The 24,663-nt window shown below is 46.6% G+C and overlaps 1 protein-coding gene across 4 annotated transcripts; it reads left to right on the top strand.

Moving 5' to 3' along the window:
• The first annotated feature begins 1,922 nt into the window (after positions 1-1,922).
• On the top strand, positions 1,923-23,445 carry tlcd4b (TLC domain containing 4b). Of its 4 annotated transcripts, XR_001965456.2 has the most exons (8): positions 1,923-2,064; positions 14,574-14,768; positions 15,884-15,973; positions 18,080-18,138; positions 18,905-18,999; positions 19,345-19,418; positions 19,708-20,154; positions 20,272-23,445. XR_001965456.2 is itself a non-coding variant. In XM_018738641.2 (7 exons), the coding sequence occupies exons 2-7, from the start codon at positions 14,623-14,625 to the stop codon at positions 20,036-20,038; spliced, it is 795 nt and encodes a 264-aa protein (XP_018594157.1). In that variant the 5' UTR covers positions 1,923-2,064; positions 14,574-14,622; the 3' UTR covers positions 20,039-23,445. The 4 variants fall into 4 exon arrangements, 3 of the variants coding, with proteins under 3 accessions (XP_018594157.1, XP_018594159.1, XP_018594158.1); XM_018738641.2 differs by having other exon boundaries at positions 19,708-23,445; XM_018738643.2 differs by having other exon boundaries at positions 1,923-2,026; positions 19,708-23,445.
• Positions 23,446-24,663: the final 1,218 nt, after the last annotated feature.

Below are 24,663 nucleotides of genomic sequence, written 5' to 3' on the forward strand. Positions count from 1 at the left end.
TTTCTGCATTATTGCACATTTTTGTTGTGAATTTGCTCAGGTCTTCAAGTAAAATGTAATGTTAGATAAAACATGTGCAAGTAAACATATTGCACAAAAAGTAATACTTATTTAGTTAAGTATTGGTCTGACATTCTCCTGTTACAGAACAGAATTAATGTTTTTTTCTTTCCGTTCATGGCAAGTTGTCCAGGTCTTGAGGCAAGGAAGCATCATCAGGGCATCATGCTACCAGCATACTGCTTAACAAACTCAGTGGGTTTAATTTACATTTATTCACTTAGCAGACACTTTTTCTCCAAAGCAACTTCCAATGGATACAATGTGGCATTATCAGCCCACACACCTTATTCACCAAGGTGACTTACACTGCCCGATACCCACCTTACAATGGGTCACTCATCCATACATCAGTGGAACACACTTTCTCTGTCATTCACACACTATGGGGAACCTGAACAGCATGTCTTTGGACTGTAGGAGGAAACCAGAGCACCCAGAGGAAACCCACACAGACACAACATGCAAACTCCACGCAGACCGAGTGGGGATCAATCCCACGTTCTCTCACGCCACCCAAACGCTGTGAGGCAGTAGCGCTACTCACTGTGCCACTCTGACAGGACTATGTTTGGTTTTCACCAGATGTAACAGAGCCCATGTTATCTGGAAAGTTTCACTTTTGATTAATCAGTCCCCAGGATATTGTTCCAGGAGTCCTGAGAGTCATCTAGGCAGTTTTTGGCTAACTGGAGATGACCTCTCATTTTCTTTTTAGTGAGCACTGGTTTCTGCTTTACTGCTCTCTGGTATATCCCAACTTTATAACCATCTCTTTTTTGTTGTGCAGTCATGAACATTGAGGGTAGCTGAGGCAAGAGACGCCTGTAGCTCCCTGGGTATTGCTTTATAGTTCTTTTCTGACCTTACTGGTGATTTTATGCCTGCTTAGAGAGATTTTTGCAGGATGGCCACTTGTGGTTATTTACTGCTCTCTGATGTTGTTTGCTGCTTTCTCTGTCTGGGGAGTTTAGCTCTGATCATGGTTTCGTTCAGCTTCAGAGTTTCAGAAATCACTGTGCGACTCCTTCCAGTCTGACTGGCTGCAACAATGTTCTGTGGAGGTCTTCAGGCTTGAGCATGATGCGCCTCTAAAAACCTGTGTTTTGCCAACTTGACTTGTGATGGTAAGGGTTTAAGTTGGTGAGATCTGTTTTGGACAGGGATGATGGTTTACTTAGGTATTCAAATGGCTGACCCCAATTACTCCCTAAAATAGCATGATTTATTTTAAAGGAAAATTATATTTATACACCTGATTGCACATTTACCTGCACACCAAAGAAACGAAAGAGGAACAATGCTGATTATTATTACTCTACAGGCTCCCTTCATACAGCAGTAGAACTAGCAAAAACATTCGATCAAGTTTGCTGTAAAAAATAAAGACAATCAGAAGGGTGGTAAATTAAGATTAAAATATATGAAAAGCTTTATTCGAAGCAACTTAAAAATGCTACAGTTTATGTTCCTTGCATATACATATATAAAGCAAGAGAATTACACACACACTGAAATAAAATTACCTTGCACAGATACAGTAAGGGCTTGAAGACCTGCAACTCTTTTGGAGTTAAGCCCACAATCACCTCATCACCCACTGTTCATGATTTCAGTATTTAGCTTTATTGTCTCCCTGGTGAGGAAGAAAGCAGTTTGTGTCATTGTAATTTAACAACAATTCCCTTTTCTCTAACAGCAGATTGAAGAAATGGATGGGGAGGAAGACACATCCAGGACAATGAAGGAAAAGAAGGGCAGCCCTGGGCGCTCCTGTCTCGACCACGGGTATTCTTAGGTTGATAATACGGATGTCGATGTTATTGCTTGAGAATACACGTAGCTGAGTGGAAGCCATTGACTTCGAGGGCATCATCTATCACTGGAAAGAGCGATTGCAGTTTGAAAATCCACAAGAAAGAAATGGAGGGAAAAATCTTCTACTTCTCAACTCCTCCATCAGAAGGTAGGAGGGTGGACTTGAAACATCAAAACTCTTCCGGGGTAAGAACCTTTATAATTATATTTCATATTCCATTTTATCATTGCTGTTCGTAACTCGCTTGTCAAAAAGACCTTATATTTGACAGGATGCGCAAAAGGAAACATCCTAAAATCCAATATAGAAGTTAGAACATTGGAACTAACTCAACAAACTAACAAAAATAATTAAAGTTCAGTTTTAGGTAGGAAGGTAGATGACATGACATCACAAGGAATATGTTTAGTCTTTACTGAAAAATGCAGGGGTAAGTATGAACTTCATTTTTTAGTTTTCGTTTTAACAGCATTTATCATTTTTCATTTTCAAAAACCAGGTATAATAAGATTATGTAAATCTCATGGTTTTACATTTGGTGAATGCTCCTCTATCCTTGTAAGGCCCTCTGATAGCCTTACCTCTGCTACTGCCTGAAATACCGTAGGGAGGGAATTTTGAGCTGTACCCACTGTCCCCGATGCTCCTCCCTGCACCTCAAGCAGGAGATAAGCTGGCTGTTGAAGCATTGTGGGGGGTAGTAGAGGTGCAGGCAGGTGGGAGTGGAGTGAATTATGGGGTGAACATCATCATCATGTGGTGAACACCACCACTAACCCAGGGGAAATGAGCCCATCTTTTCTCACACTATCAGTCCAGAAACAGTTTTATAGATAGTGTGCATTAATTAGTGATCCGTTCACTTAACGAAGATCACTTCCACCTCCATTATGTTCATCATTTGTCCCACACTGAGCGCTTTGAGAGGCACCTGGTGCTCTGTACTGAAGTAAAGTACTGTGTTATTGCCGCAGTTTGAACTGTCAACTAGTGTTCCCCTTTTTCCACGTTACTGTCAGTACAGTTTCCTGGCTAAAGGATAAGTAAACCCCTTTGGGCATATAGTATGTCAGTGCATCAGTGAAATAAAAGCATCCGTAGAGTTGCCAAAATAAGACCAAGGGATACTGGAAATGTGATATACAACACGTTCAGTACCAAGTTGGCGCGTCTCACCATGAATACCAATATTTTAAAAGTGCATAAGATAAACTAAGTTCAATTTGTAATCCACTGTTTGGCTGTCCGATCAGCTAAAGAGACGTACTGTATAAGTGCGTGATGAAACTGGTTGTAGCTTCATTTGAATCGCATCCAAAGGCCTTAATGAGACCGCACATCTTTCGAGATGTGCCAGATGAAACGGAAAAAATAAGCGAACAAATTATTGAGCACGCGATCGCCATGTCAACAGTTGAATCGTTCTCCCGCAGATGTGCACATTTGCACTGTTGTTAAATATGCATTAGTGCCAATTTGACAATGAGAGCAACAATATACTGCAGTCAATATGGTGCCCTAGCTCGTACCTCATTAGTCATGCATGTGTCTGTGGGTATCTGTCTGGAATAAATAAACTAATACAGACAAAAATAAATAAATAAATAAATAACAATCCCTTGCATAGCTCCTGGTACCTAGCAACCAAATCCCTTGGTTGCCTGGACAACGGTTGCTGCAGAATATGAGGTGATTGGCAACCCTGACAACAAGGAGGAAATGACATTTGACCCTGGATTTTGACAAAAGGAAAATGGAGGGGGGGGGCAGCTGAGGGGGTTGAAGAAGATTGAAGAATAATTGCTTTCATTTAATACACCCCTCTGTCAGACACAGGCAGACACACATACATAAATAAACTGAGATTCATTCCATAAGATTTGTCTCCATCCAGACTCCCAAACACCGTAAAACGGAAGGGAGCCCGAAAGCGCCCGTTCGGCTCTGCTTCGCGGAGACGAGGGTCTCTTCCCCATCCCTCGTTCTGTGCACTTGGCAGGACCAAGTTAATAAGTGCACAATTAATGGGTTGCTAATTGCCGTGTAATGTTTTGCTAATTAGCCCCATGATTTGATAGAGGGCAACGGTACAGGAGCGGAAGGGGGTTTTCAGTATGGGGAGCAGGGCCTGAAGGTGAGGCCACAGCTGAACTGACGCAGCACCCTACTGAGCGTGCCCTTCGAGATGTTTTGAATTACTTAGTAAATTGTTCATTAAAACTCAAATATCTTAACTCTAATACATCTCCCCGTTCATCTTGCAGTTCCCCAAGCACACACACTCGTGCTCGTAGGCACAGACCACGTTGGTTTCCTTGCTCTTAACTAGCAGCTAAACAAAATGTGACCTATAAACCTGCAACAAACAGTGTATGGCCAGCGCTCCAAGGCACAATAAGGGACAGGTCACGGGCTGTGAGCCTTCCATCACTATTGCGTTTCATGGGTATCTGAGCGCTGAAGCGCTTCGCAACACTTTTTCGACAGAGGTTTTTCAGCGTTGACAGCAAGCAGTGTCTCCGACTGTTGAATCACTGTTCTGCTTTTCAGCAGACGTGTCAATGCTGTCACAAAACAGTATGCAGGCCCCCAGTTTGCATGGCATGTCGCAGCGGCTCTTGACGGACGTATAATAGTTGTCAGAAAGTGGGAGTTGGGCATTTTTATTCGACATTTAAAGTGTTCAAATCGTATTACACTTGTGTGACCAAACTGCTTTTCTTCTTGAGAGTGTTGCCGCGTGTGAAATTTAAGGCCGCCCACAAATCTTCAGTCCGATGCAGGAATCTGATGAAAGTAAGGAAAGAGTTAGATGCTGCTGTCAGCACCTCGGGTTATAAACCGCATGCAGGGCCTCACTGCCTCACTATGGTACACAGCATATAAGAAGATGCCACAATCTCATTTCGGAATTTGCACGTCCTTGTATATGTATGGAAATATTTGTGCACTATATTTTCCAAGCGGGGGTGCGGTGGCGCAGTGGCGCAGTGGGTTGGACCACAGTCCTGCTCTCCGGTGGGTCTGGGGTTCGAGTCCCGCTTGGGGTGCCTTGCGACGGACTGGCGTCCTGTCCTGGGTGTGTCCCCTCCCCCTCCGGCCTTGCGCCCTGAGTTGCTGGGTTAGGCTCTGGTTCCCTGTGACCCTGTATGGGACAAGCGGTTCTGAAAATGTGTGTGTGTGTGTGTGTGTGTGTGTGTATATATATATTTTCCAAACTTCGGGAGACATTTTTGAGGAATATCTCTTCACAATGATAGTGAATCCTAAAAAATAAAATTACAAGCATTCCTTGATTTATGAACTCTCCTTATGTGAAATTTCAGTATAATGGCTCTTGGCTTTTGATAGGCAATTTTTGATTTCCACATTGAAAAATCAGTATGCTGAAGTTTATCTCAAGTGAAAAATTTGAAAGTCACATGTCATGCCAGTGAAGCGGAAGTGCAGTAATGTACTGTAGTTGGTGCTAATGTACCATCAGCTATTTGCTCTTGGTTTCGTACATCGTGGTTACTTTGTTACCATGCATTTCTGCAGCAGCAGTGCAAGAATGATTGCCTAGCCTCCTTCCTCCTCCACCCACCACAACTCACAATTAACTGTGCTTTTCCTCACTTGATGAGTACAGAAACTGTATATTATGGTAAACTGTCTTGTTTGTGGGGGTGCGGTGGCGCAGTGGGTTGGACCACAGTCCTGCTCTCCAGTGGGTCTGGGGTTCAAGTCCCACTTAGGGTGCTTTACGACAGACTGGCGTCCCGTCCTGGGTGTATCCCTTCCCCCTCCGGCCTTGCGCCCTGTGTTACTGGGTTGGCTCCAGTTCCCCGCAACCCCGTATGGGACAAGCGGTTCTGACAATGTGTGTGTCTTGTTTGTTTGTTTTAAATGGCTTTCTACACTTATTTGTTAACATAAATATTCCTTCTTAAATACTGGATGTAAGGAAAACAGTTTCTAAAATGTTCTGCTTAGAAACATACACACATTTTCAGAACCACGTGTCCCATACAGGGTCACGGGGAACCGGAGCCTACCCGGCAACACAGGGCGTAAGGCCGGAGGGGGAGGGGACACACCCAGGACAGGACACCAGCCCATCGCAAGGCACCCCCAGCAGGACTTGAACCCCAGACCCACCAGAGAGCAGGACTGTGGTTCAACCCACTGCGCCACTGCACCACCGCACGCCCCCTGCTTAGAAACATGCCAATTAATTGCTTCATTAAATGTTTGAAAACCACAAAGTGCATGAGAGTCACTGTGTGCATGTTATCTAAATAACTATTTAAAAAATTCTATATGCAGCTTAGAGGGGGTGCGGTGGCGCAGTGGGTTGGACCGCAGTCCTGCTCTCCAGTGGGTCTGGGGTTCGAGTCCCGCTTGGGGTGCCTTGCGGCGGACTGGCGTCCTGTCCTGGGTGTGTCCCCTCCCCCTCTGGCTTTACGCCCTGTGTTACCGGGTAGGCTCCGGTTCCCCGTGACCCCGTAAGGGACAAGCGGTTCTGAAAATGTGTGTGTGTGTGTGTGTGTGTGTGTGTGTGTGTGTATATGCAGCTTCTTGTTGAACAGACATCGGTTTATACAGTGGTATGGGATGAATTGGCTGTATTCAAGAATTGTGTGTATATATCCAGATCACTTCTTCTGTTGGTGTAATGTACTTTTATATCATTTTCTGGGAGAAAAATGCCTGCTAAATGAGTAAATGTAAATGTGTGTGATTTATATTATGCTGAAATCATGGGCTGACAGTCATAGAAATGTTTTACAACGTTTTAGTGTTACTTGGGAAAATTTGTTAGAGGTTTTCGGATAGCCTGGGAATGCATTATTATTCTTCCCATTTAAAATAATGGGAAGTCGGCTTTTATTATCCAAGATTTCAATATACGCAATATTCTGGAATGCATTAATTTCATAAATTGATGGATTGCTGTAGTTGGGATGTAATTTGCAAGTTTTGAAATCATAATAACAGGAAAAATAACTTGTGTGTGTGCCCACTGCTGCCTCACAACATCTGAACTATTTGGCAGTAGGTTCGAATTTGGCTCTGTCAGTGTGGATTTTGCATGTTCTCCCAATGTCTGTGTCGTTTCCACTGGGTGCTCCGGTTTCCTCCCACAGTGCAAAGAAATGCAGTTCAGGTGCACTGAAAAAAATGGAAAGTAGCTCTACTGAAAACACTAAAACAATACATTTACAATCAACTTAATACATGTATGTTTGAGATGAGAACATAATTATATTGCATAAAGTCCAAGTGAAATTCAACAGTCATCAAAAAGTGTTATGATCACGCTGCAATAAAATGTTCCAATCTATTTAGACTTCTAACAGACGGTGTTCACTCAACATGATTTTTACTGCTTCTTCAATTTACTTAATTAAAATTAGTTAATGCAACACAGTTCTTTTGCGTTTTGTCTCCACTTAATTTCATAGTGTACAATCCATCTATGTTTACTTAATCTAGTTGTGTTGGGACTATGTGAATAGTATTTCTTGGGTCAGGGTATTGCTGAAACTGAACTGAAAAAGGGAGGCTCTATTAAAAATATATATATATCTATTTATATGGTACATTGTATTATATTTAGTTATAATTTAGTTTAACGTTCTATCACTTTATTAATTAAATATATATGAATGACACGTAATTAATAATAAATATCATTAATAATGTTATGCAGATGACATAGGGATACATGTTTTCTCGAAAAAAGGAGAAAACCTCAAGCTTCTTTTCGAGATGATAAAAACAAGACAGAAAATGTTGGCTTCAGTTCAGAATTCAATGTCCTGAGTCTCAACTGCGAGTGCGTGTTTCCACTAAGGTTTATCACACAGCTTCATTTTTATGGGAAAAAAATGAGATGGACTTCTGTTCAAACGCTGCCCATGTATTTAGCTTGTATTCAAGAAATATCAAGTTCATTCCTCACGTATTTTTGTCTCTGTCTTCTGCGAGTTTTTTTTTTTTTTTCGTTTGCGCGGGAGCAACTTCAAAGTGAGCGAGCGCGCGAGCGTTGGACTACCGCGAACAACTTTCGCAACTGTCGCAATCAACTATCGTGTAACTGTCGCGGCGATCGTGACAGTCGCGACAGTTGATCGCAATAGTCGCGACCACCGACAGTCACAGTGGTCGTGATAAACACTATCGAGGAGTGTGATAATGAGAAGGCCGTTAAGACTTTATTATTGTTATATTTTTAAGGTTTTGATGTAATGTCTGGTTATTTGAGTGTTTTTTAAATTCTATTCCTCCCTGGCTAGGTTGATTGTTCTGAGTTAACGTTCTTGTAATGTGTGTGATTTGTAATTTGTTGAGTAAAAAAAAAGACAGTGGTCGTGATTGTTGTGACACTTCTGGGATCGTGATAGTCGCGACAGTCGATCTTGGTCGCGATAGTTGCGACAGTTACGTGAGGGTAACGACAGTCGATCGCGGTCGCGATACTCGCGACACTTATGACAGTCGATCACGATAGTTTGCGACAGTGGTCGTGATAGTCGCGACAGTAGTGGTCGCGGGGGGTTGTCGCGATAGTCGTGGGAGTGGTCGTGATAGTCGCGGGAGTGGGTCTCGCTGTGTGCCGGTGTTCCAATGACTGTATCATGGTGATGCTAAATGTCGGTGTACCCACCAGCCTTACACCCTTTGATTCCGGCATAAACTCCAGACCTCCGTGACCTTTTTACCAGGACAACTGGTTAGCGAAAATGAGTGAAGTGAATAAAGATGCCTGTTGAAAAGAGTCATTAATTTAATAACATTGCACATTTTAAGTAGTTTTCAGTAGTGTTGCTACACAAAAGAATTAAAAAACCCCTAGCCAGCGATTGTTTGCCCAGCATCTGCTTTGTAACACATGAACTTACTTGAATTAAACTTGCAGACACGTTTACCCATTTACGCAGCCAGATACTAAGAGAAGTAAATGGGGCTCAAAAGCAGTGTCTCTACTGGTGACTGAAAGACTAGCATTGAGCATTTTGCCCATTTTTTCCATCTTGTGCTCAGTGGGAATTCCAAACTCACAGAGAACAAGGAGCTTCAGCACTGAAACGAATTGTGCTGTTGTAGGAGGCGGTGATATGTTCTTCAGTTATAATAGTTACAGTAAAGGCCCATCATCACTTGAAACAGTCATTTTCCGCTGCTCTCCTTGTAAACTTAATTTATGGTTCATGTTGGCTGTGTTAATCAGTGCCAGATGGTCACGGGCAGTGGTCCCAGAAAACAGCCCTTCCACACACGCCATCGCTGTGTTAGATCGTAGCCTGATTTGTTCACAGATGCGCAGGATTTCAGTCCTCATACTGAATGCTTTTGAATACATCTACTGAATAATACTGGACCATATTTCGGAGTCATTGAACATGCAGAAGTTCGTTGTCTGCTAGTAAACTGTATTTATCAGCCATACGGAAGTGCAGGAGTATGTAATGAGTATGTAATGCATTTTACTGTAATACTAATTTTATTTTTTTCATCGTAACAAAGTATTATAACCACTGTCATGCATGTTGCATAACTTTCTGATGCCTACTAGGCCATAAATCCACAAAGCCTTAATACCTTTGGTCATATGGCTATTATTTATACTTGGGTTCCCTTAATCAGAAATAACTGCAAGAATTGATTCATTTATTTAGCAGACACTTTTCTCCAAAGCAACTTCCAATGAACTCTCTATGTAGTGTTATCAATCAGCCCACACCCCTTATTCACCAAGGTGACTTACACTGCTAGATACACTATTTACACTGGGTCACTCATCCGTACATTAGTGGAACACACTCCCTGTCACTCACACACTATGGGTGAACATGAACAGCATGTCTTTGGACTGTGGGAAGAAACCAGAGCACCCAGAGGAAACCCACACAGACACAGGGAGAACATGCAAATTTCAGACAGCCTGAGCAGGGATCGAACCCACATCCTTTTGCGCCACCCAGGTGCTGTGAGACAGCAGCGCCACTTGCTGTGCCACCAGATTATAATTTGCATCTCTTGTAAAGTCATGTAACCTGTGACTTTTCACACAAATAAGATCAAAATCAACAGCACACTATCAAGTGAAGTAACAGAGCAAAGTCGCCAATGTATGTTCAGCATTACTTTTTATACAATACAATAGTATTTCCTGTAATAATGCTTTTTGTTCCTTCACTTCAGGCATCATGTATTTGTAATCTACCTGCAGTGGAAGACAATTCCGAGAGTATATTGTTACAAAGCTTTAATAGCTTTGAACTAACTCGCGTTTTGCTGATATTGATTATTCCGAGTAGTGCTCTGGGATTGCTTGAACTTCAAGTTGAAGTGAAGATCATGTCCGTACAGTACCATGTTTTGGATTTAACTCAGTGATACCGTACTATGTGTTTAGATCCATAGACTGGGTTGCTATAAACCTTCTTGATCTTTTTGATGAAAAGGACTAAAAAACATTTGCGCCTTCTGTCCTTGGCCGTCAAGATCGGGCGTTCAGACTGACGAATCGGGACGCCTTCGTAACCAATTATCTGGCGTCAGCGCAGAAGCGAACAAGGCGGGGCCACACGGCGGGGAGGCGTGGCCAAGTAGGAGAAAGGCGTGGCTACTCTGAGGGAACTTCTGGTGCACGAGTCGGGGTCGTGGCCAAGTCGATGTCATTGGTGGTCAAAGGCTGTGAGGGCGTGGCCAAGTCGATGTCATTGGTGGTCAAAGGCTGTGAGGGCGTGGCCAAGTGGAGGGGAGGACGAACTGAGGGACACGGACTCGGAGGGGGCGGCTTTCACTTCGTGACGCAACGTGTCATGCTGATCTGTAAATTCCAAAATAAAAGGAGCACGAACTTTGGGAAGTTTACACGGCGACTGTTCTCTGTAAATGTAGAACTTCTTAAAGAATCGCGCATTCGCAGATCTGCAGAGGGTTCGCAAAGCGCGCGGCGAAGTACCCGGCGGCAGCAGGGAACCGAGCAACAACTTTTCGGGGGTAAGACGGAGGGTGACGAGCGGGCTGCCCCTTCGGAAGCGTGACGGCATGATGATGATGATGTGGAGCAGGCGAGGCGAGTAGCGTGCGGCAATCCCGGCGTCGGCAGAGGTCCGGGTCGGACAGGCCCGTGGGACCTCGAGTTCAGCGCGTCTGTAGCGGGAAGTAACAGACCGAGACCGCGGTCGCGGGTCGCCGTGGGTGGCAGCGAGAGCGGATGATGAGGCTCGAGCCCCGCCGCAGGTAGCGAGCGCAGGACCCTGGGCTGGAGTTGCGCGATCGGGTTCGTTGACACGTCGCCCGTGGACCGGGGGCTCATGCCGCGAGCGGCTGCGCCGGAGCACGCGCGTAACCACCCAGGGCTGGAGGAGCTCCGGGTCTTCTCCTACATACAATACATGTGAGCTTTCGACGATGGTGCTCATTGATTGAATAAGTAGCCTGTCAGGCGAGTCAGTTCACTCCGCGGGCGCGTGCCATAATGAATGAATAGAGGAGGTAAGCCGCGTCCGTTCAGAGTGCAGCACTACATCTGTCAGTCCAATTAATAATTCAGTATGTGCAATGTGGTGTTTTGAAAATCCAACCAGAAAGCGCAGCGTACCTATTTGAGCAGTTCATGCAGTTGCGTAACAGGTACCGGCAACCTTCACGTTGCACGTGCGGCTCCTTCATCACTATGCCACCTGCTGCCCCTAGCGGTCGGCGAACCTGCCTGGGTCCTGTGGGCTAGCGGTGTCCAAAGTGCAAAGGCAAGAAGAAGAGCGCAGTTGTTTGCAGTGGACCTGAGCGCTCCCGTTTCTGAGCACTGTGCCCGGGCGTACTGTACAGAGTGTGCTCTTCTGAAAGGAAAAGCCAGATCTGCTTCATTTTACTGTGCCAGGAGCTCCTCGCACTGTCGGGACAAGACAGGACAGGCTAACGCAACGCTGTGCCCGGACGTCTGCGTCGCCTTTGCTTTGTAGGTACTGCAGCGTCCGGTTACTTTGACTCCGCTGGTCGAGGCCCTTGAGATGACAGCATCGGTATATTTTCTAGCAGGATGTTGGGGTGCGGTGGGTTTGGCCTTGGCCTCCTCTCCGGTGGGTCTGGGGTTTGAGTCCCGCTTGGGGTACCTTGCGATGGACTGACATCCCATCCTGGGTGTGTCCCCTCCCCCTCCAGCCCTACGCCCTGTGTTGCCAGGTTAGGCTCTGGCTCCCCAGGACCCCCTATGGGACAAGTGGTTCAGACAGTGTGTGTGTGTGTGTGTGTGTGTGTGTGTGTGTGTGTGTGTGTGTGTGTGTGAGAGAGAGTGTGAGTGATGTTGTTTGGCCGTAAACCCAGTTGCAGCTGGGTGGCACAATCTCAGGGCCGTCAGAAGGTGCAATACTGTAGCATGTTCTGTGTCTGTGCAGCATCTTAGCTCGGATCCCTGTGCTTGTTCCGAAAGTCTGCCATGTGACGTCTTAGTATGTAAGTATGACAAGTCGGAGTGCTCAGGTCTCAGGTGGGACTCAGACTTCACTTCATTTGATTTAAAGAGAGTGGGGAAGCAGCTCGGCGGGGTGCAGGGTGCCAGCGCAGTTGGGAAGGTCTCTGCATCTGCACCCTTGAGAACGGCAGTTAATCAGAATTTCTGCAGTGTAAAAAAAAAAAAAATCTCACTGCATAAATGGCTAAAAAGTTGCTTTGGGTAGAAATATCAGCTGAGTAACAAGATTGTTGTAATTTCTTTTAATGCAATGTTTAGCTCTTGAGATCATTTTAATGCTGTTTCCTTAACAGCAATAATAAAGTTCTCAGAGTTTAAAAAAAAAAAAAAAAAAAAAGCTGTGTTTTTGCCCTAAAGCACCTGATTATTTATAAAAAAGGACCCCATTGTAGATTATGTAGGGTTGCTCTAAACTGGTTTATTTTTAGTGTTGCGACATGGCAAGTCAGGTCCATATTCGTGGGGATAGTAGATTAGTAAGTATTTAAAAGGACAGAAATCCACTTTCCCGTAATCCCTCTCTTGGGTAATTAGACCCTGTGAAAGGGCGTTTGAATGTTTTCTCTCATTTCTCCCGCAGACTTAGTTTAAAATATCAGCGTAGTGTGAACTGTACCTACCAAAGCTGTGTTTGTGCGTGAATCCATGTTTCTGCCTGGGGTCTCCGCGGAGCACTTCAGGACATTGACCTTCCTGCACTTCACATTCCGTACGCAGTGCAGAGTTCTTTCTGACAGTCTCTCTCCACATCACACACACACACACACACACACACACTCATACTATCCTGATTACTGTCATATTCTGTAGAATCAACTGACATGCAATCGAATCCCATGGTGGCGCAGCAAGCACTCGGGGCTATGGGATTAGACGTGGGTTCGATCCCTGCTCGGTCTGTGTGGAGTTTGCATGTTCTCCCCGTGCTCATGTGAGGTTCCTCTAGGGGCTTCACTTTCCTTCCCCAGAGTGTGTGAGTAAGTGTGTGTGTGCGATTGCCCTGATGATCTTGCCTCACTCCATGTTCATCCAGGATAGGCTTCAGACCACTGTGACCCTACACACTGGACAATTGGTTTCCCATAATGAATGAGAATGTATTCTTAGCATATAAGTGGATACTGTATCTGTTATACTGGTACTTATTATGTCACTGCAGATATTTTACAGCCTTCAATCCAGTCACACTCAAATTCTAACAGGAATTTTTGGTTACAAAATGACCCGGTACATCTACAGTGACATCACAATAACAGTGTAGCCCGAGCAGCTGTTGCATGTTAATGCAACTTTAATTGACTTTCTCTCCTTACTTTCTATGACGGATGCAGAGATAAGGTTACCCACTGTCTCCACGGTCAGGGCAGCACTCAATGAAACCCCACGTGTGAGTTTTAGATAAGGCAGCTGTTCATGTAAGAATGGACTAAGTGTGTAGGTGATCACGTACCACACTTAAAAGGGGGACAAAAGCTGTTCCAAATACACTTTTAATTTGTTCGCTTATTGCTGGAATGGGAATCGCGCATTCGCCTTCAGCTTTCATCATGTGTCAGCTCAGCTCAATTCACTAAAGTTTTAGTTTATTTTTATGGAGTGCTCTTCTCACTAGTGACAGAGGACTGAACAAGGCTGCCGTGAATGATGCAGCGTCAAATGTATAATAGATATGAATGGTAAACCAGCTGGCTACTGAGGAGAGGAAAACAAAAGAACTCCCGATCTACAAAGAAAGGAAGAGAAAAGGTCCACGGAGCTGAGATGCTCTGGGGGTCCGCGAATCAGTGTCTGCCCGCTCCTCCTGGACACTCTGCTGTGGGAACAGAGGACCTGTGTGGATATTTCTAGAACAAAAAAGACAAGTACAATCAATCAAGGATCAATAATAGATTTACAGCGGGATTTACGGTCTTGCTCTGTAGATGTGTTTTAGACACGGCTGTCGGAGGGCCTCGGCTTTAGCTTGCTTTGACCGCACACAGCTCTCGTGCCCAGCTGTACAGACTCGCAGTTCTGAAGGTTTGATGATCTGAATGTTCAACAGGGAACATTTTTGCGCTGACATACGTCCATGCGCTCGGAGGACCTCCGTTTCTCTCTATGAGCAGAATAAGGAAGAGAGATGTATGCTTTCTCAGCAGCAGTGTTGTGTGATGACTGAATATATGATTTTGATCATTTAGATATTCATTTTTTTTTTTTTTTTTTTTTGCTCTCTGCTCTTAGTGTCCGTGTTTCTCTGGCCCACCCCTGTCACTGGCAGCCCAGTAGAAGGATGGAGGCGAGGGACCTTGCTGTGATGGGCGGTAGTTTTGTGGGATTTCAGCTGCTGTTCTTCCTCGGGAGCCCCCTCCTCTCAGCGTTCATCACCCCCAGCTATCGCCGCCTGGCCCCTGGCAAGCTCACCGAGTGGAACTCCAGGTACCCCACCCTCCGCGCACACACCCGCAGCCGGACCAGGTGCCGTGTACTTGCTTGAAGCACGATCCTTAGGATGCGGTGAAAACCCATGTTTAGGGTTTCCATTTATCTCATCTTTACAAACTGTCCCCTTTGTTTCAATTTCAAACAAAACACTTGAGTTCCACAAAACGGACACCGTAGTCTCAAATTCCTGCGATATATTGATTTACAGAGCTGACGATACTGAGTTTACCATGTTGTTCTGCTGGGGGAGGGGGGGGGGTCTTTATTTTGAGGTCATTGGCTGACAGGCTGTGTAGTGGGTGTCCACTGTGTACAAACTGTAACCGTGCAACGCTGGAAAAGCCATTAACCATGTGCACGTAGGAGTTTTATAGTAACAGGGTGAAGGACTGACGACAGACAAAGGAGAATCTGTAGATGTTAGAGTCACTCCTAGCGAAGTATTAATGCTTCATTTCGTCTGTCCTGTCTGGTGTCCCGCTTAAAACAGCTGGACTGATGTCCTCTATTTCCAATTCTGAGTATCCAGACAAGAGTGCAACCCATAAAGTGTAATGACTCCAGTGCTTGACATCACAACATTAATTAGATTTGAGTGACTTTGTTTCCTGGACCTATTTCATGGAAGCTGATAATGCCTTTAATGTCTGTGTCATTATTACTGTACATCGTTCATACAAGACTTGTACGCTGTACATGGAAACACTACCAACTTACTCCTGCAGCATGCAGATGCAGACCTTTCCCCTACAGGCTGGGGGGGCGGTGAACAAATGAAAGGCCCGGATGTAAGGAGGGCATTTAGTGACCTCAGGTACAGGTTAAAGGCCAAGACGGGGGATTAGGCTGCTTATGAGTGCATGATGGTGGCACTGCACTGCACTCCTCGCTGTGATTTCATGATAATAAGGTTATGTTTTAAAAATTGGCAGACCTCCGAAATAACCAAAGCAGCACACTTGCGATAGGATTGGTTCGGATTGCACCTGGTTTCTCAGGGCTTGAACGGTTTTGTTAAGGTGGCTTTCTAACGGGCTTCAAGCATGTCCCTATACTGTCGCATTAGTGTGTCTCAATATCTCCACTGCCTCTTGTGTCTCCCCTTCCAGAATGGTGTCCACCATCCATGCATTTGTCGTAGGGCTCTTCTGCCTTTACATCCTGTGGTTCGATGACGCCGTCAATGCCGACCCAGTCTGGTAAGCAGAACAGGTAGACCCTTAAGGGCTTGAACATTGGATACCAGCTGTGCTGGACACCCTACCTACTCTGTGGTCAGGGGATCAGCATCACGGAGAGCAGAGTGCATCACCCGTTTAACTTGACACAAGTTGGGATTTTATACCCATTCCTCACATAACAGGGTTAATTCATTCTGTGGTATCACCCTGTTTCTCGAATTCCCTTGTAAGGGGGGGGTTAGATTACATCAACCTTGCGCCCAGTGCTTCCTCGATAGACTTCAGCTCATCGGGATCCTGCGCAGGACAAGACTTAATAGGTAGTGCATAAAATACTTGTAGAAATAAAATGACCATTTAACACTGGGGAAAATGCAGTTGTACTGAATTAATAAGCGAGTTGCATGGGGGGGAAGAAAAGGTATATGTTCTCTTTAGCCATCGTATCAACTTTCTTTGTGATACAGGAGCACATTACGTTAGGGCTGAGTGACTTTGTGAGTGGTAAATGTTTCCAGATGTCAGTGTTGAAGAGTTTGACAACAAGGGGAATTTACTACTTCTAGCTCTTTCTGCTCTTCTGCTTCCCTCTGTGTACCCCCCCCTTCCCCCCTCTCAGGGCCCTGGCTCTGAGCAAGAGGAGTGGGGCCGCATTACAATAACTTAACGCACGATAGAGACTAGCTGGACTTCGGCTTTCGCTGAGCACACCCCAGTCGGCATCGCCGACCTTCCGAACAAGGCCCCTTTTCACTTCGCAAAGCAGGCCGGCCTCCCATGTGACCCCGAACCCCTTGAACCGGCACCATTCATTACGCTTTGTTTCCCCTGTTCAGCATCTCGGCGGAACACGGATGCTGGATGGGAGGGAAAGTCGCCTTTCTCCTTCTCTCCTCTGCCTCAAATGCATTTCTGCCCACTGTCTTGACATTATCTGCTTGCGTTTGGCTTTAAATGCCAGCTCAGTTTCCGTATGTTAACGGGTGAGCTCGAACTAAGCTAATGTACAGAGCAACAGTTTGGAGTTACAATGATTTAATTTTATTATAGCGACGATTATATTACAATATTCATGATCAGTCTTTTCCTCTTCCCTGTAGCATTTCCCACGTTCCTCCCCTTCCAGGTCCTCTGCTGTTACTCGCCAGGCCCTTTTCTTTCTGCAACCATCTCCTAAAAAATGTTTGTCTCAGCTGTTCGCTGCCATAATTACGCATTTCCTCACAATTACTCACAATTGTCTCCATTTTTTTTGTCCCATTTCATTTTAAGTTTGCCTTGTCCACTTTTTTTTTTTTGTCATTTGAGCCTTCCCGTCTCTCCTTGTTCCTTTGTGTCTCTTTCATCCCATTTCTTTCACACAGCTTTGATTTCCCTTCTGTGTGTTTTTTCCAGATATTCATTGAATCACTTGCTGTCTTTTTTTTTTTTTTTTTTATTTTATTTTTTTTGCTTAGATGGAGAGAAAATAAATTTTGAGCGGAGAGATCATCGATTGCCACATTGAGTGCTGCAATCATTAAGGCTCTCAGCAATCAGGCGGCACAAATGCACAATTAAGTAGGAGCTGCACTCTGCTGCTGTGGAGGGATTTACTGAATTAATAACCCAAAACCCCCGTGTGACCACTTAACAGTCTGCAGTATCACACTGCTTTGCCTGTTTCCTATTAGAAAGGATTACTTTTGTCTGTATCTGATATTTGTTACTGGATTTTTGCTAATAAATACTTTTTATATAATAATATTATGTAATTTATTTTTTTTCAGTTATTCTGAATTTCCATTGTGTTTGAACAGTACTTTTTTTAAAAATTTTTTTCATTGAGTGTTAGAGGTCCCAGTTCTGTGTCATTAAATTGACTGTGTGTGTGTGTTGATTGGCAAGGGGTGGTTTGTAAATCTGAGCAAGGACAAGGAGCTGTTGCTAATTACTTGGGATAATTATCGAATGAGGCTGCAGTTCTAGCAGACGGTAGGCGGCAAGAGATGCGCCGACTGCTTCGCTCTCTGCGAAATGTTTTCCCGCCGCAGATGCCACCCGTGAAGATGTATACACCTCGAGTGTGTGTTACTTGTCAGCCTCCGCTGCCCTTGTTGTAATCGGTGTGTTGTTGCTTTACAGGGGGGACCCCACACTGGTGAAGCTCAATGTGGCCATAACCTGTGGTTACCTCCTTTATGGTGAGACTGAGCCCTTCTTGCTCACACTCCTCCTACAAGGGATTATTGATTATATAATAATTATTATTACATTATGAAGTGACTTAGAGCATTAGTTTTGTGTATTAAGATTCCTAACATAATCTACCCAGGTATACGGCAGTGTCATTTTTATTTGAGCAATTTATGGCAAGTGGCTTGCTCTCTGGATCCTGGGTGCTTTGAACGCAGTTACCGTAGTCACTGCAAGTACCCAGTGACACATGATAGCCTGATCATAGATCCCATATGTACGGGCAGCAGGTGGCGTAGTGGTTAGAGCCGCTGTGAGGTACTTGCACTGAACTCCTCCAGTAAAAAAATTACCCTGCTGTATGCTTGGGTGTACAGTTGTCAGTAGGTTAATGCCACAGAGAAAAGCATCATCTAAAGTAAATTAATAATGGTGTGGTACTGTAGTACTTTTTACAGATGGTAGAAGAAAACCCATGATCTTGAGACGTACAAGCTCACCTGCTTTTTTTTTTTTTTGCTTTTTACTCTAAAAGTGGGTAAATAAACAGGAAGCTGCCACTTCTCGACTTCTCAAGGTTTCTCTGTTTTGACTATTTAGCCCCATTTCGTACTGAAAATGCGAGCAGCTTTCGCTCTAGCGGAATGAATTCAGTCCAACGGCATTTTCGCGCTCGCTGCGGCGCTGCCCCAAACCTGCCGTTGCACAGCGCTACCAGTAGGTGGCGCAGCAGCCCCAACTGACCGCCTCTCATTGTCGTTCTCTCCAACACAGACCTCGCGCTGCTCGCCTGCAACTGGAGCACCATGGGAGACGGCTTTTTCGTGTGTCACCACGTGGCGGCGCTGTACGCCTATTCGTACGTCTTGGTAGGACGAGTCGAGCTCTTCCGCCGAGGCGGTCGAACGCGCCGGCGGCTCGCCGGGCGTCGCGTGTGACGCTCTTGTGAACGAGGCACTAAATATTATTGCGAGGAAGCGTCCGCCGCTCATGTTTATATCTTTGTGTTGTAAACTTGCTACGCGTTATTGGTATCTGCGCATCGTTGTCATTCCGGTCACGGTGAGTCACCCTGAAACTGCTCTTTGTCCGCAGATGAGCGCGTGGCCGTCATAAATGTCACGGGGTCGGCTGCGGACATGATGCTGTGTGGCCCGTGTCTCATTGCTCCTTTGTGCTGCCTGCGTGTTGACGCTGTTGCGCGTCTGTTGCAGACCCGTGGGCTGCTTCCGTACTTCGCCAACTTTCGCCTCATCTCGGAGCTCTCCACCCCGTTTGTGAACCAGAGGCAAGGCTTTACCCCGTTTTACCTGGCACCCCATTCTTTTTTGGAGTCCTTACTCCCTGTGGAATGATGTGTGGGCTCTAGTAACGGTCTCCGAGTCCCTTACTCAGAGTCCATCCCCCAAAGAGTGTGAGCCCATCTGTGCAGCTGCTACCTCCTGTTCTTCGCTGTAACGCTCATCTCTGCATCCCTCTGCTCTTATGCCAGCGTTCTCCTCCACCACAGGGTTTTATCTTCAGTTGCAAGTGCTTTCACTGACCCCACTTCCCCCCCGTTTCCTCCGATGTTCCAGGTGGTTCTTTGAGGCCCTCTCGTTCCCCCGTTCCCACCACCTGGTGGTGGCCAACGGCGTGGCCATGGCCGTCGTCTTCTTCCTGGTCCGCATCGCCGTGATACCCACTTACTACGCCCGGGTGATCGCTACTTTCGGGACGCCTGCCTTCTATCGCCTGGGCCTGGGTGCCCAGGTGGCCTGGATCCTCTCCTGCGTGTGCCTGGACATCCTCAACGCCATCTGGATGTATAAGATCGCCCGTGGCTGCTACAGGGTCCTGACCGGCGCCGGCCAGATGGGCAAGTACGGGCGGCATGGCAGCGCCCACGCCAACAACCACAGAAACTAAGGGAGCGCGGTGCTCGGAGCTCCTCCGGCTTCAGTGTCGTTTGCGACTCGAGTACGGTATCGCTTTGCTTTGCTCGTGTGGTTGGAAACGCCGGAGGAAGTAATAACGGGACGACGGTGAGCTGACAGCCGCTCTTGGCCCTCAGTGCGCTGTCGCCCACCCTCAGAATAAAGCTCTGCGACTCCTGACCCCACCCCTACTGTCCCCTTTCTCTCACATGCGCTGCACGGAAGGTGTGAAATCAGCAGCCGGACTTCGGAGATGTTGCGGCGCCCCTTTGGGCGTGCATGTACCGCGGTAGCCCCTGCCGCCCCCTAGGTGGAAATCCCTCACTCACCACCGGAGGGCGCCGGTGGCAGCCATACAGTACAGCGTTTCCAACAGTCCCGTGGACACCCCTGCCGAGGCAGCCGGCAGGCTGTGAGCGAAGGTGTCCGTGAGCCAGACAACAGACACGGCGCTCGCGCGGGACACCATGAGACGTAAGGGGGGCTTTTCGGGCTGCGCGCTGCCCCTGCGGCCGCGGTTCCCTCACCTCAAAACCAGGAGCAAATGAGCCACGCCGGACTGACTCTCTAAATTACGCGCTCAAAGTCTCCTGTTGAGTGCAATTACATTAATATTTGCTCAGTCCCCTCTGTGTGTTACATTCCTGCCCCGATGAAGAGAGGCGACGCGAGATGTCTCAGTACCGCAGGCCACTCGCTCCGTCTTGTTCTGCTCAATGGTTTTTTGTTTCATTGATCGTAACTGTTCTGCAGAACCCAGAAAAAAAGAGCCTCCACGCTGTATTGCTACATGCAGCAGCTTCAATGGCAAAATTGACGTACTATAAATGTAAGAAGATATTCTTTCTGATGCCTTAACTTGAAGTGGCCCTTGGGCTCGTCGTGGCTCTGCCATGGGAACCGCCAGTGTGCCGTGCGTGTTGCGCGCGACAGCCGTGGCGTGATTGGCGCTGGTAAAAGAGCTCGTTCCGCCGCAACGCGCACGCGACACGGGCATCGTGTCCCTGTTCTTTGTTGACGGTTCCGATTAAGCTGGACTCGGACCGCATAGCTTTGTCGTCCTTCGGAACGCAAAGGCTCGGGCGTATAGAACGCGATTACGAGGACCGGCGTGTCGAGTTGTTTGCCCCTCCCCTTCCGCCCGGCAGCACCGCTCGTGACCTGAAATCACCCGTAAAGCTGCGAGAAATGCTGTAAGACGATAAGGAAAGAGCGCCGACTTGCCCGCGGTGCTACTCCTCCGGCATTTTCCGAAAAGGAAATTTCGCTGCACGAAGTCTTCGCTGCTCTGAGTTGATTTGTCTTTGTTGATTTTGCTGTGTTTGCAGCACCGGAGCCCTGAGGTGTGATTTGTGAGGTCGCCTCACACGCTTCGCTCTTGTAGGCCGGTACAACACGATAGCTATGCTAAGACTTTAAACACATCATAGCCAGATATTTTGTTTATGCAGTCATTAGTGCACGCAGGAGGGTCGGCCTCCTCTCCCCTATTAATGGGCGAGAATTAATGGGCGCCACTCTGCCCGAACGTGCGGTGACGGGTTCTTTTCTGCCCGAGAGCGGAATCCTCAGTTGTAGCTTGACTTACGAATATCACGAGAGCTCTCGCTCCGATAACCAGACGCTGTGTTTTTTTTTTTTTTTTTTTTTTTTGTTGAAGTCTGGATGATGACTGGAACACTTGAAAATTTGGTAATACATGTATTCTGCTATTAGTGCATTGACAAGGGCATCACAGCTGGTAGATCCTGGCAGGTTTGTTGTTGTGCCACACTGGGGACGCTTATGTACTCTGGTGTTGGGCAGTAACACTGGAACCCGTTGATACAAGAGAATGTTCCAGAGGCCATCTAGCAGTTGGTGGCATAGTGAGTAGAGCTGCTGCTTGTGGACTTAAAGGTTGCAGGGTTGAGTCCTACCTTCAGCTGAAATACCCTTGAGCAAGGTACGCACACGTTTTCTGAACCGCTTGTCCCATACGGGGTTGCGGGGAACCGAAGCCTAACCCGGCAACTTGGGGCATGAGGGGACACACCCAGGACGGGACGCCAGTCCATCACAAGGCACCCCAAGGGGGACTCGAACCCCAGACCCACTGGAGAGCAGGACCCGGTCCAACCCACTGTGCCACTGCACCCCCCTCTTGAGGGAGGTACTTACTCTGAATTGCTCCAGTAAAACCACCCAGCTGTATAAATGGGTAAATAACTAAGTAGTCTAACACTGTAAGTGACTTGGGGGGAAAAGTGTCAGCTAAATGAATAGAAGTAAAAGTAGCAGGGATCTCAATAATATACACACACACAGTATATTATAATCAAATAATGCAAATGACTTGGAAATCAGATGTGTGTTTACTTGTTGTTTTAAGCAACGAAGTGTATAATTGTGTTATCCTTTCTTTTTTTGGTCATGTGAAGTGATCACTACTGATTTGCCGTCTCAACGCGATATGAATGAAAAGCAGCTACGACCCATGTTAACAGTAGCACACGGTTGAGATCTACTCAGAAGCGGTTAATTTCAATAAATTTGAAGGCAAGATATGTTGTGTTGGTTGTTTTCGTTTTGTAAAGTGAAAGCATTCTGGAAGTTTCTGGTGAACTTCTTAGTCGCTTGTTAACCAAACAATATCGTGACACTGGCGTCATCGGCGAGCTGAACCTCCATCAACATCATCATGTTTTCCCATGACTGGAGTACTTATGTTGAATACTCAATCAGTTCCATCAGCAAAAAACAGATTAATATCATGAAGCGCTTGATATAAAATGCTCCGAAGTGTCTTTTAGGGGCCAGAAGGACGCGAAGAGTGAGTCTCCCTGTTTGGACTCCAGCAGGTTTCATGGTGTGTCGCCCTGTGGTTCAGTGTGTCAGTCTGTCCGCCATGGTACCCGTAGCACTTGCTCGGACTGTGGGAGGTGGTGGAGGGAGAGCCCGGTCCCCTCCTCCCCCCCCGGCTGATTCCAGCTCTCCTCTGTGCCTTTTGGACAAGGGGGCCAAGAGAGCGACTGTGCCCAAAGTGTTTTACCAAACATGGTCACGTAAGCAAAGTCTGGCCGCAATCCCCCCCTCCACGGTGCACTCGAAAGCATTCTCCTCGGGGTCTATAGGTTTGTCCGGCCTCAACCGAAACTGAACTGAAATCTGAATTCCTGAAAGTTAGGGCTTCTGGGAATCTCTGTAGTAAATTTTGTGTGATATTCATGTACATTGTGTGGTCATTAAAAAGGGAAGGAGCTGATTTTGCTGCCCTTTAGAGTCCTTTGTATGTTGATGGCTGTCCTAGTATTTGCCCAGTGAGTCTTCACCTTTGCCCTCCACACTATCCTCTTTAGTTCTGTTGTAATATGGTTCACAAGGCGTTCTTACAGCCTGGCATAACGGCATATATACAGATCATCACAAGTATTAAGAACACCCGAATAGGGAATTTATAAGACCCTTTTTGTGAGTGTGTTCTACACGGTTAACCTGTGCCCCGCTGCGGGCGGCAGATGCAGGCACACGTCTCACTGCGAAGGCCCCTACTCTAAATCCTCGTTCGAAGCCTCGGGAATTCTTCTCAGGCGTGTAGGCTGGGGAAACCTTCCATAAATAGCCAGGCAGCTGGACCCAGGCAGGCTGGACGGGGGGGGGGTAAGAGGGGCTGTGGAAGCACTCCCGAAAGATTCAGTAGCAGAGCATCGCTCCCTCTACCCCTCCTTCTGCAGCTGGCTCCTCGCTCGCTGGCCTCCAGAGCAAGTGAGTCGTAGTCGGTGCTTTCTCACCGGAGGTCTCGCAAAGGATGCTCCGTGGCCACATATCTCCGTTTGCTTCATCGCTTCTTTGTTACCCATGAATTCTCCCACCACAACTTTCAGATGAGGGAGATTGGTATTACTCACATTCTGAAACCAATTCTATGTCTTTTTTTTTATTTTATGCATCCTCTCAAAATACCTCCCCAAACCCTTTCTCTTGTACAACAGGACCGAAAGTGAAAGTGAAGTCCTGTGGAAGTGGACAGTCACTAGTCAGTTACAGGGCAAACTTTATCATTACATGCTTTAAAAAAAAAAAATCTTTCTGCTGCTGTAATGCACGCATTATATTTTCTATGAGATGTACGTCGCTTTGGAGAAAAGCTTCTGCTAGATGAATAAATGTGAATGTAATGTGTGTTCAGTCGGCTTGGAACTGCTGGAGCCAGACCTGCAGGTGGCCCCTAGGTGGCGTATGAGCCAAGATCCTCCTTGTGTCATCCTCAGCAGTAGACCATGTTTTCGCGGCAGGCTGCAGCCAGGCGTCCCTGCACCTCCACCATGCCCAAATAAAGCAGTCACATTCCTCCTCTTTTCTCTCCCTCAAGATGTTTACAGGACCTTCACTCGGTCCCTCCCCCACGTCAAGGCTTTCTTACTACCTCTCGCTACCCGGGGTGCTACTGCGCTCCACTCATCGCCATGTTACTTAACGCCACGACGGCCCCGTACTGTCATCGCATTCATTGAGCATATACGTAATGCGGATGCTGAGGCCGAGGCCAGACGGCTCGCTCTTCATCCTGACCACAGGAGGAAAGAGACCCCCAAGTCCTCTAGCGGCAGCACATTTAGTTTGCGTAGCACAACACCT

The sequence above is a fragment of the Scleropages formosus genome, chromosome 3, assembly GCF_900964775.1.
Source record: "Scleropages formosus chromosome 3, fSclFor1.1, whole genome shotgun sequence".
In the NCBI taxonomy this organism is placed as follows: domain Eukaryota; kingdom Metazoa; phylum Chordata; class Actinopteri; order Osteoglossiformes; family Osteoglossidae; genus Scleropages; species Scleropages formosus.

What these genes read in the sequence shown, in the direction of transcription:
- tlcd4b (XM_018738641.2), top strand. Translation starts at nt 14,623, where the DNA reads ATGGAGGCGAGGGACCTTGCTGTGATGGGCGGTAGTTTTGTGGGATTT. An exon ending in ACGCCTATTCGTACGTCTTG is followed by an intron (nt 19,000 to 19,344) that starts GTAGGACGAGTC and finishes CGTCTGTTGCAG; the next exon opens with ACCCGTGGGCTGCTTCCGTA. An exon ending in ACCCCGTTTGTGAACCAGAG is followed by an intron (nt 19,419 to 19,707) that starts GCAAGGCTTTAC and finishes CCGATGTTCCAG; the next exon opens with GTGGTTCTTTGAGGCCCTCT.